This window comes from Gambusia affinis, linkage group LG05, assembly GCF_019740435.1.
Source record: "Gambusia affinis linkage group LG05, SWU_Gaff_1.0, whole genome shotgun sequence".
NCBI classification, from domain to species: Eukaryota; Metazoa; Chordata; class Actinopteri; order Cyprinodontiformes; family Poeciliidae; genus Gambusia; species Gambusia affinis.
The window spans coordinates 29,086,563-29,101,645 of NC_057872.1; the positions used below are offsets into that span (position 1 = coordinate 29,086,563).

The following is a 15,083-nucleotide window of genomic DNA, read 5'->3' on the forward strand; positions in this document are numbered from 1 at the left end:
GTGTCACATTTCAAATTGAAGTCTCAAAGCAGCAAGCAGGGGAGTTGGAGAGAGAATACCTAGAAACTCCAAGAAGCATCAGAGTCAGAGGAAATATCAGCATTAATGCTCTTCCTCACCTTTTATTGGCTTGCTAAGCTTTAAGGTTTCTAGCTCTAAATCACTAGAAACCATCACATAATTTAAAAATAACACCAACAAAAAAAAGTACAAGAAAATATGTCTGCTGAAGTTAAAGTATTTAGAAATAATCCTGTTAGAATATGGTATTAAAAGTACAGGGGACTTAAGGGCTGCTGCTAGATTTTAGCAACAGCCATAATTTTACTAAATATTACAATGACAATATCAGTGGTCATAATTACTTATTTTCTTCTGTCCTCATCTGTGCTTCAATCACTCAATGAACTTCATTTTAAGCAACATCATTAGTGTCAATACATAGTTTCCACAAATCTAATGGAAACTATGTGATGGTACATATGGATCACTTCAGAGGTGATCTGTGCCATATTAGTAGGCAACTGCGGGATGCACAGTGGACCCACTAACAAAAAGAAAATGGCTGCCATCAGGATCAAACCGGATGAGACAGAGAAAGAAAATATGTCAGACGATGTGGACTCACACTACGGTTAGTTAACTACCAAGTGAACACAAAGAGAGCTTCATGACCTGAAATCTTTTTTTGTTGGACAGTAGAGACAAATAAAACCAGGAATATGATCAATCATGACCAAAAGAATGCAACGAAAGCCATTTTCCGAGTCCATGGGTAAAACATGAAATGATCATATGGAAAATCACACGTTTTTTTTTTTCAGACGTATTTTAAATGCAGGCTATCCTCTATGCAATGACATCGTAATTCTCGAAGGGTTAAATGGATTTGTAAAGGATGCACAAACCTTTCATGTGAATAACAAGGTTCTTGTGACTGGCAAAGTAAGTACATGTAGAAAGTCAAAATATGTTTTTTTTTTTTCTACATGTAGGCTTCATATCAGTCTTAGATCAGGTAATAGCTACATTGACAAAGCTAATTTTGCTAATTGAGCAGTAAGTTTTACAGTAAATATCACTGATATTTATCTTCATTTTATGCAAAGATGGGTAGAGTACTCAAAAATTGTAATAGAGTGATAGTTGTAATCTACTTATGTTGTTTATAAGTTAGATGGGAACGAGATTAGAGGTTGGTCCAAGCTTGTGGCTTGTTTATTGTTGTCATAGCAACTCCACAGCAACTGCCTACCAAAATGGCTGTCAGCTACAAAGTTCACATGTATATTGTGACATTAAGGGCTAATCTCTTCAGTTTAAGTGTCTCCTTTCTTTTTAAGTCCAGATTGTTTTAGTGACATAAACACATTAAACTCACCGACGGAGATGAAGTCCTCCGGCTCCCCAGGCTGGACGAGGCCAAGCGGCCCGTTGTAGAGCAGCAGCCCGTTGGCAGACTCGGAGAGGAACTCCAGGGATATGTGGCTCTGGAAGCAAGGCTTGATGGGAGGAAACCAGGCGTAACCCTGACCTCCGAAGCTGTGTTTAATCTGCTGGCACTCCGGCCCGTCAAACATGGGGGGACATTTGCATCTGAAGGGAAGCAGCAAGAAAATAATCAATGTATTCTATAAAAACGGTTTTAACATTAATTAATAAATGTGTCTCCATTCCATAAGTACTTCTCCAAAATTAAATAACAGTGAACATCTTTTCACATTGATGTGATTAAAATTGCTTTAATCTGAGTGATAAAAGGTGAAGGTTTACTTTATGAGTCTAGAGGGCCACATAAAAGGTTTTCAAGATTTTCTTGAATTTAGAAAATAAATGATATTCTCCAGGGCAAAGTTTAACAAATATTAGATACATAAAAGCAATTAATGTGGACTGTTTCAGCACTTTATAAATTCATTTACCTTTAAAGCATAAATTTATAATAACAAAAGTGCCATTTTCAATCTAAATTGAAGTTCTTTGGTAAATTTCAGTAGAATTTTGTCAGTGTTTGTTCTCACTTTAAATACACCAAACAAAAAAAATTAAAAGTGAAACTAAGAAATTAATTGAGGACTGTTTCACTACTTTGTAAGAATGTTTGCCTTTAAAGCATAAAATTATGGTAACAAAAGTAACATTTCCTGTCTTCTATTAAACTTCTTTGTAAATTTCAGTAATTTTTCATTGGTGTTCGTTCTTGTTTTAAATGCTCCAAACAAACAAACATAAAATTAAAAGTGAAGCTAAAAAAGAAAGTTTAAAAAAATTGAAACTTCTGAGGCCCCCAGGCTAGTTTTCTTTTGTGGCTTGTCATATTAAAGAGAAAAAGAAAAACAGATGAAAACATAAACAAGAAAAGAAATCTTTAAATTCTCAAAAAGGAGTTTTCTTGGTTTTAACTAAAATGAACTTGAAAGTTTATTTTCCAGAGTAATAAACCTTTGAAAGAGAAACCAGCTGTCAGGATTCAGCAGCTGCAATATTTCAGCTCTAATCTAAACTAGTAAAGTTATGTGACAATTCAAAGTCAGCTGCAGTCCAAGCTGCTGAAACACAGAGCCTCAGAGTGTCATTCCTGCAGATGGAAACCGCTGGTTCGCTCCTTAAATCTTTTAACATGTTTGACAGATTTCGCCTGAGTTCTTCAGTTAACAAACGGGAAATTTCTACTAGCTTCAAACCGTGACGATAACAGTTTGAGACGCCAGTTAGCTGCCAAGGACAGACATGCTTAAAATCAGGAGAACTACAGAGAAAATAAACGATGCCAATGTGCCGGAGATGCAACATTTAATTTTCCTGCTATAATGTGGTGGGTTTATGAAAGAGGATTAGGGCCAGTTTTAATAATCTCATAATTTAAAGTCAGAATTCTGAGATTAAAGAAAAAGTCAGAATTTTTTTTATTTTATTTGTTTGTTTGTTTGTTTCAGTGACTCTAATCACTTCTGTATGATTCATTGTCAAATGGAATAAATTTCAGTTTTCATAAAATCTCAGACAATAAATTTATAAAAGGTGTATTTTTGTCTTAAATCTTATACCGGTATCCCAGAGGGCCATCCTGGCAGGTGCCTCCGTTGAGACAGGGGTTGATGGGATAGGCAGAGCACGTCAGGTGGGTCGCCTCTCGCCCTCGGCAGCCACAGCGCGCGGTCGTCGAGGCCGACAGCGACACCAGAGAGACGTTACCGGAGCTCAGAGCCACAGGGACCTGGCTGAATGAAACCTCGCTGCTGCAGCCTCCATACTGACTGCAGTCTGTGTACGGACAGTCATCCACGCCCACCTGGCTGATGGACACGCCCAACATGGCCTCCAGCTGCGCAGGACGGAGAGGTACGGATGAAAACAAATAAAATATATATATTCTTATTTGATTTTTGTAACCTTATTTGCTCTCAGTGGGACAGAAATTTGACAAAATGTAGGAATAAATATTTAAATTATCACAGTGGTTTGCAAAAGCATTCATTTCCTTTGACGTTTCCTAAATTTATTCACATCACAAACACAGTAGCTATTTTACTGGGATTTTAAGTTCTGTGGCAACATAAAGTAGCACATAAAGGTGAACCTAAAACAATAATGCCAGATTGTCAAAAAATAAAGTGACATACAGATTTCATCCACTTAAAAACACAGAATGTAGAAAAAGCTCCAAGGTGTGAACACTTTGCCAGACACTTTAAATACATCCCAAAATTTAACTGAACATTCACAAAGTGGCCTTTTATGTAAACAACATTCAAATAAAGAATAAATCTGAAATGAAGACAAATTGGATTTTAGTGCAACACTAGAATAACAAGACACAGTGACATGAATTTTGTTTGAACATAAATTAGAGAGTTTCAAAGAATAAGAGCATCTGACTTTGATCTCCAGTCTAACTGGATCAACAGTTTGTGAATTTGATTCATTTCCCGTAATATTATTTATGCACTTTGGTGCTTTCCTTGTCATTTCTTGTTTTGTTGTCATTTCCTCTCTCTGTTGCCAAATTCACTCATTTTCTCTGCTTGTCATTTGGACTCTTTTCCTCTTATTTTGTCTCAAAGAGCGTTTTCCCCCACTAATCAGAGTCCCTCGGGGTTTCTCTGCATTTATTTATGTTTTTTGAGGTTTTTAAAGATCCATCTGAAACTTTTATTCAAAGAGCTTGATGTTCCTCATGCAGAGCTTCAACTTATGGCTCCAAACTGTCTACATAATCTTTTAACTTCATATTCTGTGTCTTTAGCTATTCTAAATTAGACAAAATAATTTTCTTTCCAGCCTATGATAATTAAACACACACTTTCTTCTTTGGTATTTGATGCTTAGCTTGTTTTTTATTATTATTATGTGTGCTTTGAACTGATTTTTACTTGTTTTTTTTTTATTGTTTTGGTGACCTTGTTTTGTTGTTGAATACTCTTTTGAACCAGGCTGCATCAGTTTATTTAGGTCAGAAGAACCAAAATAGCTCCCATTGAAATAGTTACTGTTATAGTAATGACTTTGGATTTGCTAATTTAATATAATGTTGAATTTATGCAAGAAAAAACAACATATTTGGAAACAACAATTGAATTTTTAAGTCCTAAGAACCCTGAATAAATAAAACCGTCAGTATGAAATATCAGAAGAGTTAGTTTGCTCAAACTTTTCATATTCCCATCATTCCTATAACCAGTAGGAAAACATCCTTCATTGGAGTGAAATCATGTGAAACATTTCAGACTTTTTCCTTTCTAACATCATTATTTGTCTGTATGCAGCCGATAAAGTTAACTAACTAACTAGTTGCATTTATGCGTATTTTAAGTTTTTAAATTTATAATCTCAAAATTTGAAATTTTATTGCAATGTAGTATTCTGTTCTGCTATTACTCTTTCCAAAAAATAAGTCTCATCAGATAATTTCTTGCTAACATACTTCTAGACCAGGGGGCCCCGAGGTGGGTCCTGGAGGGCCGGCATCCTGCATGTTTTAGTTCTCTCCCTGGTGGTAATAACACCAGGGAGAGAACATTGACATACTTTTCAGCAGGTCAATGTTCTTCTCAGGCCTTCTAACATACATCATTTGATCCAGGTGCGTTAAACCAGGGAGAGAACTGAAACATGCAGGATGCCGGCCCTCCAGGACCCACTTTGGGGACCCCTGCTCTAGATAAATCTGTTTGTAGTACAGTAAAAATAAAAAACTCTTCCACTTTGAATCCAAACAAAACACAATATAATTCATTGTCCCTGTCTTTCAACTATTTTTGTTAAAGATATAAACTTTTTTTTTCTCTTGCTATTTTATGACCTTTTAATGGCTCCATTAAGAAAACATGAGCAGTGAGGCAGCCCAGAGTAAGACATTTGCATTTGTCCTTGTGCACACATGTTCTGTATGTTTTTTTTGCATGGTTCACTATCTGGCATGATGAGCTGCTTGTGGTGGTAGTAAACGTCAGATGCAGCTCCTCAGCTTTTAATGCATAGTAAATATTCATTTCCATGTTATTTGCATGTGATTCTGTGAAACATTGGAATCTATTACAAAACACATAAAGTGGCTTTGTTAAGGGTTTTTGTTTACCTCAATCTGAGTTATCTAAAATAATGATTTATGTTTATATTTCTGAAAAACTGTCTCATACAAGGATATTTATAGACGTAGTTTTTAAGTGATTTTTGAGTCTTACCTTGGCTTTGTTTGCCGCCACGTATCCATGAAGCTTCTCCGCCTTGTAGTACGGTGAGCCGTGTGCAGCAAACCAGACATCCAGCGCTGTGTAGCTCAGCTGGTCGGCTTTGCCTACAGAGAATATCTGGACGTTCTCTGGCAACGTCTGCAGGATTTCAGCCAACATTCGCCCCAAACGGGAAAACCGACTCCCCTGACTTCCACTGCTACTCTGGAAAAAACCCTCCACTGTAAGATCTGGAAGAAGAGCAGATGTTCCTGCTTGTATTTTAAATGTTCTTTGGGAACAAAAATGACAACACAGAAGAGAGGCGCCTTATTTTACATTAGCAGCTTTTCTTTTTTTTTTTTTTTTGCTTTTCGCTTTTCGGTAACCTTAAAGGTCTAAAAGTTGGATAACTATTCTTAGGAAAATAACAAACTGAAGTTTGGGATTATAAAAATGTGTATCTCTTAACAGCCTTTAGTGGTAAAATAGCTCTCTTTTTAACACATCATGTTGTGGGAACTCACTGTTGAGGCGAACGGAGCCAGCTTGCTGCAGGGCCTCCTGGTGCAGCTCTGTGACGTCCACCTGAGCGGTGGAGAGGACATCAGGCCATGTGCTGTCGGACACACGTACCTGCAGGCGGTACGTGCCTGGAGGAGTTCCCTCCCTGATGCTGAGCTGACCTGAGCTCTGATTCAGACCGAATAACCTACAGCAGGAAAAAATTAATGTTATCATTAGGCATTAGTTAGTTAGTTAGTTGTACTCACTACTTTTTATTGTTTTTAAAAAATTATTGAAGCTGTGTGATGAAACGCAGCTGCACAAATAAATGATTAATAGCCCCACATTCATGCTAAAAATGGCTGAATCTAAATGTTTGTGAAACACATAAAGCTTATTTGCTTCTACAAAAGTTTTGTTTGCAGAGATTTGAAGCTGATATCCTCATTTCTTACATCTAGGCTGCTGGTTCTATTGAGTAAGGTGACATTAATAATATCCAAGTGATGCGTCTTCATTTGAACTCTTTGAGCTTCTTATTTTGCTCCGAGTTTTATCTTTTCTATATGTAAATAACCATCAACCTAAACCTAATCCATTCCGTGAAACAAATTGCTATCTGCTGGATGCGCAGATGATGGGATGTGATTCACGAGTAACTATGGTAATGCTGTCCCCAGCGGTTTCTTTGTTCTCGGCCGTCTCCTGTCGTCCCCCCTTGTAGGTATCTTGTTAGAAGAAAAGGTGGCGGGGAATGCAATCAGACTCTCCTTTCAATGCGTCCGCGTGAAGCCGCGCCTCATCAAACAAAATGAGCTCGCCCTCGCTGTGCTTCACTGGGAATTTTCAATACCGCTGGTTATGAAGTATTAATAGCACTGTTCCTGACAAGTCAGATCTCTTTTTTTCTATCTCTCTCCTCCCTTTTCAGTCTCTTCCACTCTTTGTTTCCTCCTTCAAACTGCCTGTATTATACGGCCCAATTTTGTTTCTCTTTTTTCTGTTGCACCTTTGTACTCTCTCACCCTCTGTATTTCAAAACTGTCACTCGTTGTGCACTTTTTATTTTCCTTTTCTTTTTGCTCTTCCTGCTTTGTGTCACATAAGAAGGGAAACTTTACCCAAGAATCTGTTTCATGTGAGTTCCTCCCATGATAAAACTGCTTTACATCTTCCATCCTCTGACTTCTTTTATCCAACACATCCAACAGGCTGCATGCTTGAACTAAAGACGCTCTAAGTGATGGAATTAGCATTTTAGTCTTTTTGCACCTGTTGTTTTTAGATGACACAAAACTGAATCTATTACATGTGTAGATTTAGTCTTCCTTTTTTCTTCCTTCCTTCTTTCCTTCCTTTTTTTCTTTCTTCCTTCCTTCATTCCTTCTGTACCTATAACTTTTTATCTGTTATACTTGTTTATTTTACTTACCTGTATTGGTGTCTAATTTCTTTGCTTCACTTTTTGCCCAACCAGCAATAAAATGTCAAAATAGTTTCAGATTTTATTGCAGTAGCTAATGTCAGGCATAAAACATTTTAAAAACTCCATGCTATAATTTGTGTACATATAACTGGCAGGCCTCAATATTCCCATAAATAAATCGAAACTCAAGCTTTTCAAAAAAAAATTTAATACAAATGTAATTAAAAAATAATATTAAATTTTTTTTTTTTTAATAAAATTAAAATAAAATTATGTTTTGCTTTTTTAATTTAATAAATGTTGGGATACTGTTCAATATCAAAAATGACTTCTCGTTTCTATAGCATCTACCGTAATTTCCGGACTATTTTTGTCTCAGGCTTTCGACCCTGCGGCTTATACAACGATGCGGCTTATTTATGAATTTTTTCTAACGGCCAGTAGGGGCGCTGGAGCAGAAAAGGTAAGCGTGAGACAGCTGGAATATATTTGTAGAGGAAGACTAATGTAACATCGTGCTTTGTGCATGAATAAAATTAGCTCCCTCGTCATGGAGAATGCAAGAAGAAATGCATATGATGCAGCTTTCAAGTTAAAAGCAATTGAGCTGGCCGATAAAGAATATCTGACGCTATTTCAATCCGACACTGAGGAAGAAGACTTCCATGGTTTCAGTGCACAGGAGGAAGAGGATGACGGCTCTCCGTGACTTTTAACCGTATGTTATTTAAACCAGCCCTGTTAGTGTTGTTTTGGTATATTGCTGCTGTTCAGAAAGAAAAGCTACGGCATATTAGTAAAACTTTAAAAACACCTTCTGTGTACCATCTTTCTTTGTAAATATCTCATGTTTCAATGTAGGCACATGCGGCTTATGCACCAGTGCGGCTTATGTATGTACAAAAATGTGTTTCCTTTAAAAAATGTAGGGGGTGCGGCTGATAATCAGGTGCGCTCTATAGTCCAGAAATTACGTAATATGAAATGACACATAGCTGCACTTTTCTAATCAACTCCGACAAATAAAAAACAAATTAACTTATCATTAAACTAAGGCAGATTAGTCAAGAAATGTCCACAACAAAAAAGCTACATGTCTAAAATTTTCTCCTTCTGCAGAGACAAATAAAAGTTAAATGTTTATTTTGCCACAAAGGACTGTCAGAAAGATGGAAATGAAAGTGGGAAATGGTTCCAGACTGAAATAAACATGTTTTTCAGTCTGAGATTATCTTATTGCATTAAAAATGTACCTCATTTAAGACGTTTTGAACATCTGTAACTGAATATGGCAGTACATTTCCACTTGACATTCATGGTGATTCTGTGTATCAGCTGAGAACATGGATGTGCCTGTCGATCAGCTGGTAATGTTAAAATTAGTGCAAAAGAGACAGATCCTAAGTTTGAGCTTAACTTGTATCCATTTTTATTACTGATTATTACTACTGAGCATTGCTAATGCTTGGTTTTATACTGTGTATAACTTAAATGTGATTTATCTTGTACAGCGCTGTGACTTTTGTATGTGAAAATGCTTTATAAATAAACTTTCCTTTACTGTAATCCTGCTGATTCATGTCAGTTTTAACATTTAATATGCCTTGATGCATTCAAAACCTTTGAACCACTAGTGAACATTTACTCACCAGGAATCAAAGCTATTCACTGATGACTTTTCAGCTGTTTCTTGACATTTTCATCACTTCTACATTTTGTTCTTCCTAATGTTCCTCAACTCTTCCATACTAACCAGCAGAAACTATTGGAAAACTTTCACAAAAATCCTCTTTCTGCAGTTTTTTTCAGTGTTTCTTCAAATGCGATCAAATTACCTGGTTGGTTTGCCATCGAAGCGGTACACCTTCTCACTCCAGTCATCGAGGTCAGGGGACTGAATTTGTCCAAGAGCTGTTGTTGGGAGAATCCCTGTGAGGATGCAGAAAGTAAAGCAAGAAGAAAAAGTTTAAAAATGGATTATGCATCCCTGTGGTGCAGCCCAAATATTAGGAGTAAAGGCTGGAAGCTTCACCAGAAGGTACAGGCACAGGTGACATCTTATTGTCACACACGGTCATGGTTAAATAGCGTATCAGGAACATTAGTCTCATTAGAATAACTTTCACTCTGTTTTCTCCCAGGAGCAGTAATGTAATCACTTTATCCATGAAATAAGTTGCCTTTTAAACTCACTTCCTGTTCATGTCCCTATCAAAGCTGGGAGTTAAGCTGGAGTTAATTGTTTGCTTCACGACATGTTTTCGAGGTTCAGGGTGGATTCCTATTAGGAGGTTAATGTCTGTTCATGTGGAAAAGCCCCAGAGAGGAAATTCATCAAAATACACTACGGAGAACCTTAGTTTTCCAGTAAATTACAGCAGGCTGACAGATGGTACAAAATGCTAAATAAGTGATGGGGCTGCAGTGGGAGGCTGCGAGAAGTCGACCGTGTCATGCACAGTTCTTGCAACGTGAGCAAAAAGGGCTCCGAAGGTTTTGAAATGATTATGGCAGTTCTGATTTGTGAGGGACAAATGTTCTCCTTTTTCTTGAGGAGTTTGTCAGGTACAAAATAATGCATTAAGGACAACATGTGACACAGAATGTCAAAAAATAAATCCTTGATTCCAAAACGACTCTTATTTTGTTGGTGTGTCTAAGAATGAATGCATCACTATGTGGTTGCATTGTTAGACGGTGACCCCTTTCTAACAGCAACATTTTTGCTGTATTTGTATTGTTTCCCTTTTGTGATATATATGCATTTTCTGACTCTGCAGATAGTAATATCTTTATGCTGTTTATGATTATATTATATAAAATAATCTAATTTCAATTTGTCTATTAACTTTGGTTGGTACATTCCCACTGAGATGCGTTTAATGTGATAAAACAGCCATCCAATTTAAAAGCTAGTTGCACGTAACCCAAAGTCACTAATTATAAATAGTAGCAATGCTGTCAATAAGGTGTTAGACTAACATTATTATTTAGAAGCTAATGCTAAACAACTAAGTATAGTGTCTTCAACAGGAATAAATTTTTTCTTTCTTTTCTTTCTTGTTTCTTTCATCTGGTTGAATCAGAAAGAGATTCTTTGGAACAGAATTGAACAGTCATGATCATTTTTACAGTTATGTATAGATTACTCTTTTCCTGATTTTGTCAAATTGAAAATGTTAGTCTTCACAAAAGACAAACATGAACATAAACATCTACTTAATATTTCAATAACCAAAACTTCAGTTAATTTAACTCAAGTTTACAAAACAACCAAGTAAATTAGCACTCTAGAATGTAGGGGAGTGAACTAAAAGTTTCCAAAGTTAGCAAAATAGCTACAGCATCATTAGCAGAAATGTGCCCACAACTGCATTCATCCCTCCATTGTGCCATAAAAAAACAGAATACATTTTGGAAAATCTAAACGTCTTTCCAGATTAGCTCCTATCAGATCGTATTTTAAATTTGGTATCTACATGTGTTCTTCATGCATCGCAGCCATCGAATAGCTTTTGATATGGAACAGAAGGTTGAATTCGACCAGCAGATATTACACCTGATCCACCACAGGAGGTAATCACAGAGTTACTTAAAACATGAGATTTAAGGATGCAAAGCAAAGACAGCAGCAGCAGAGGCATTACAGGCTACAGGTGCAAACAGAGCAGAGCCACTTTATGATCCTCCAGTGTTCGTCTGATTTGGAAAATGTGTCATCCAGCAGAATCAGATGCAGTTAATGACATTTTGTGGAAGGCATACAGCCCACATGAGGATTACAACACAGAGCTCTGCCAAATATAAGGGAAATTTCTGACAGACAAGTTATGCATATTGCTCAGATCAGTGTTGATCAGGACTACAACAAGCCCTTTTGATCCCAGCTACATGCTCTTAAAACACACACAGCCTCAGAACATCGACTTGAATGATGTAAACAATAAAATGATCAATAAACAGGGGTGTTGTTGTTACATGTTGAACTCTTAAAGGGATTAAGCACTATAAAACTTATTATTAAAAAATTATTAGAAAGTCTTCACTGAATGTTAATGAATTATCTGCTAAAAAGCATAAAAAAATACACACTGAGTCAATACAAGACCTTGAAAAGAGTTTAATTTGAAGGACTAAGGAAGGAAACACAAAGATACCTTTGCAAGATTTTGCATTTTTAGTGGTGGACAAGAATGCAGCCCGCACAAAATGCCAACACAGAAAGACACAGGACAACCAACCATTCACATAAATATTCACACCAATTTGCAATCTTCAATTAAGTTCCTAATGGTGGAATGAAAGTGGGGAAGTCAGAGAGAACACCCAAACTCCACACTGAAAGGTCCCTGTTATTTAAACCCAAGGCTTGTACTAATAAAATCTACAACAGTGTGAAGCACTTAAGCAAACTTATCTTAAAGGTGACCTATTATGCTTCCTTGTTCATTATGTTTCTTGCACAAACTCTTTCCTAATTAATGAGTTTATTCCCTGGGCAGTTCTGCTTTGAGCTCCTTTCAGAATGAGCTGTTTTATGGCCTCTTGTCACTTTAAAACCACAAAAGCTGCTGCTGGCCACGCCCCCCATCTCAACACTTGGGTTGCTAGGTGACGGGCTGGACTTTGCTGTGGTTGCTAGGGGTTGGCTGGCATTGCTATGAGAGGAGCAGTGCCTGCTGATTTGTGACATTATATTCTAAAGGAATTTGAAACGGCTCTGAAAAACATTAACCTACTTCAGAATATGACTGCGTGTTGTTTTAAGAACTTGAGCTGTTTTTAGAAGTAGTGTAAAGCCAAATGGACGTATAAGAACCTGCAAATGGGAAATTTACAACAAATCAGATACCAAAAAAAACAGGACTTACCTTCAAAACTGTAGACAACAATATGGGTGTGTCCAGGTAAGTGTGGATGGTCATTTCTATCACCGATGACAACGGTCAAGGTGTTGGTTGAGCTCACTGGAGGAGAACCGCTGTCAATCATGAGAATGGGAAGGCGGTACTCCTTTTGACGCTCGCGATCAAAGCTGCGAAGAGCAGTGATGGCTGCGCTGCCATTCCGAAAGTCTGTCAGGTTAAAGTTTGTGGCATCAGAGGTTAGAAGCAGGAGTCGGATGGAGAATGGACCACCGTTGGTGGACGTGTCTCGGTCGACGGCGTGAAGAAGCATGGACGTTTCATTCATTCGCACCGCCTGCGGAGCAGCAGTGTTCTCCCAAACAACAGGCTTATAGGCAGCCTCAAACTCTGGCCCATTGTCGTTAATGTCGAGAACAGTTACCATAACGATAGCGGTCCCAGTGAGCGGTGGGATACCAGCATCTGTTGCAAGAACCATGATCCTGTGCTGGGAGATTTTTTCTCTGTCCAGAGAATGAGCGACTACCACCCAACCAGACTGATCCACCAGGAACTGACCGTAAGGGTCGGACTCCTTCGAAATACTGTAGGAGAAGCGTCCGTTTAGGCCAGAGTCCAAATCAGATGCTGTAACCTGAGCGACAATCGTTCCCACTGGGACGTCTTCAGACATGGCAGCCGACTCGTAGAACTGTGGGAAAAAAACTGGAGCGTGGTCGTTGGAGTCTTCCACTTGGACGAGACAGTAGGCCAGGCTGAAAAAGTCAGCATCTTCAGCCTTCAGCGTGAGATTAAAGGTCCGCTCATGGAGTTTCTCAAAGTCAACCTTCTTCTTCAGCTTTATCACGCCACGTCGGTTTACTTTGTCCGTCTCAACAAAGAACTTCCTTTCCTCGTCTCCGCCAACGATGCTGAAGGTGACAACAGCATTCTCACCCTCGTCTCCATCAGTGGCAGAAACCACGAGGACCTCACTGTTCACCTCCAGATCCTCATTCATCTGGAAGACACAAAAAGACATTTTTTATGACAACTAATGTCAGGGTTTGCAAACTTTTTCCACAGTGAAATTCAAGTAATTTTCCAAGCATTTTCAAACCTTTCCAGCATCACACATTGGATACAACAATACAAATGAACTAAAAAACAATTTCAATTCAATATAAGGTGATATCCTTTATCAGATGTTGTTACTAATGTCCTGTAATATATTCTACATTCTACATCAGGGACAAGGTAAACAAAATTTTAAGTTTGTAAATTTCTCTCATTCAGCCACCTTAAGCACCTGACTGGTATGAGAACAAAACACAAAAAAATCCCCCAATTTCAATAATGTTGTTAAATATATAACATATAAGCCAACCTTTATTTAAATTACACAGACCAATTGTCATTGAGTCATTAGGAATAATCTTTACACTGAACCAATCCAAACAGATTAGCAAATATAAATATTTTATGTAATTGTTCTGACTTAAGTTTAGTCTAATTTGACTTCAGACAGTGAGAAAAAAATTGTCTGAGTATTAAAATGTCTTGTTTCAACTGTAAATAATGCTCTCCAAATTAAGGATTTTAATCAAACGTTAGATTACCTTTTATTCAAAACTGTTTAAATATCAACCAACTTTATACAGAAATCAGGACCTTTCCAAAGCTTGAAAATGCTTGAAATTCATTTAGATGTTTTTAAGGACCTGCACAAACCTTGTAATGTAAATTATTAGAAGAGAATGACAGATGTCTTTGGAGAGTTTGACTCACCTGAGTGGAGTAAGCCCTCTGAGTAAAAATAGGTGGGTGATCATTTATGTCTGAAACCATAATAGTGGCTGTTCCCGTCCCAGACAAACCACCGCCATCCCGGGCCTCCACCACAACCAGATATTTGTCTTCTGTCTCCCGGTCCAGTGAGCGGAGAACTGTGTAGATAGTCCCAGTAGTGGCATTTATGGAGAACAAGTTGAGGTTGATCTCATTGCGAATGTTTTTGATGATGCTGTAGGTTAGCATGGCGTTCCTGCCTTCGTTTGGGTCGTCAAGGTCCATGGCACGCATCTCCATGATGGAGGTGTCGGCGGGTGAGTTTTCAGGCACTTGGCCAATGAAACATCCATCTACCTCCAGGGCGGGGCATGGAAAGAAGGGGGAGTTATCGTTAATGTCTCGGACTTCTAACAGCACATCAGCGAATCCTGTAAGCCCCATTCCACCCTCGTCTGTGGCGAGGACAAGAAATCTCCAGGCGGGGCGCTCCTCCCGGTCCAAGCTGCGCTGGGCATAGATCCTTCCAGTGTGTTCGTCGATAGTGAACTCGCCACCGGCACCCTGGCCATGGAGGGAGTAGCGGAGGGCAGTCTGGTCCGCTTCCTGATCGGGATCTGTTGCTGACACCTACAAAAAAACAAGAGGGAAAAGGTGAAAAAGGAGCAAAGAATTTTTCCCACTCCCTTCATGTGAAAAGTGCCAACTTATTCATTATGCAAAGGCAAACTGTTAGAGGCTTCTCTTCAGTGTTTGATATTTAACATGACTTAAATCAAACTGTTAGGGGGTTTGCCACAGACATCTCATTTTTCTGAGTTTTTGATCTAGTGGAGCTGTAAA

General features: G+C 38.2%; 1 protein-coding gene across 1 annotated transcript in view; it reads right to left on the reverse strand.

Moving 5' to 3' along the window:
• The window catches only part of si:dkey-22o22.2 (neural-cadherin), a 126,857-nt gene that overhangs the window by 11,971 nt on the left and 99,803 nt on the right, over positions 1-15,083 (reverse strand). Inside the window, exons 18-24 of the mRNA XM_044115781.1 lie at positions 14,241-14,870; positions 12,477-13,473; positions 9,441-9,534; positions 6,200-6,384; positions 5,685-5,923; positions 3,048-3,325; positions 1,382-1,596 (exon numbers count right to left, since the gene is read on the reverse strand). Of these exons, the coding sequence (XP_043971716.1) occupies positions 1,382-1,596; positions 3,048-3,325; positions 5,685-5,923; positions 6,200-6,384; positions 9,441-9,534; positions 12,477-13,473; positions 14,241-14,870 (2,638 nt within the window). The remainder of the gene's footprint in view (positions 1-1,381; positions 1,597-3,047; positions 3,326-5,684; positions 5,924-6,199; positions 6,385-9,440; positions 9,535-12,476; positions 13,474-14,240; positions 14,871-15,083) is intronic.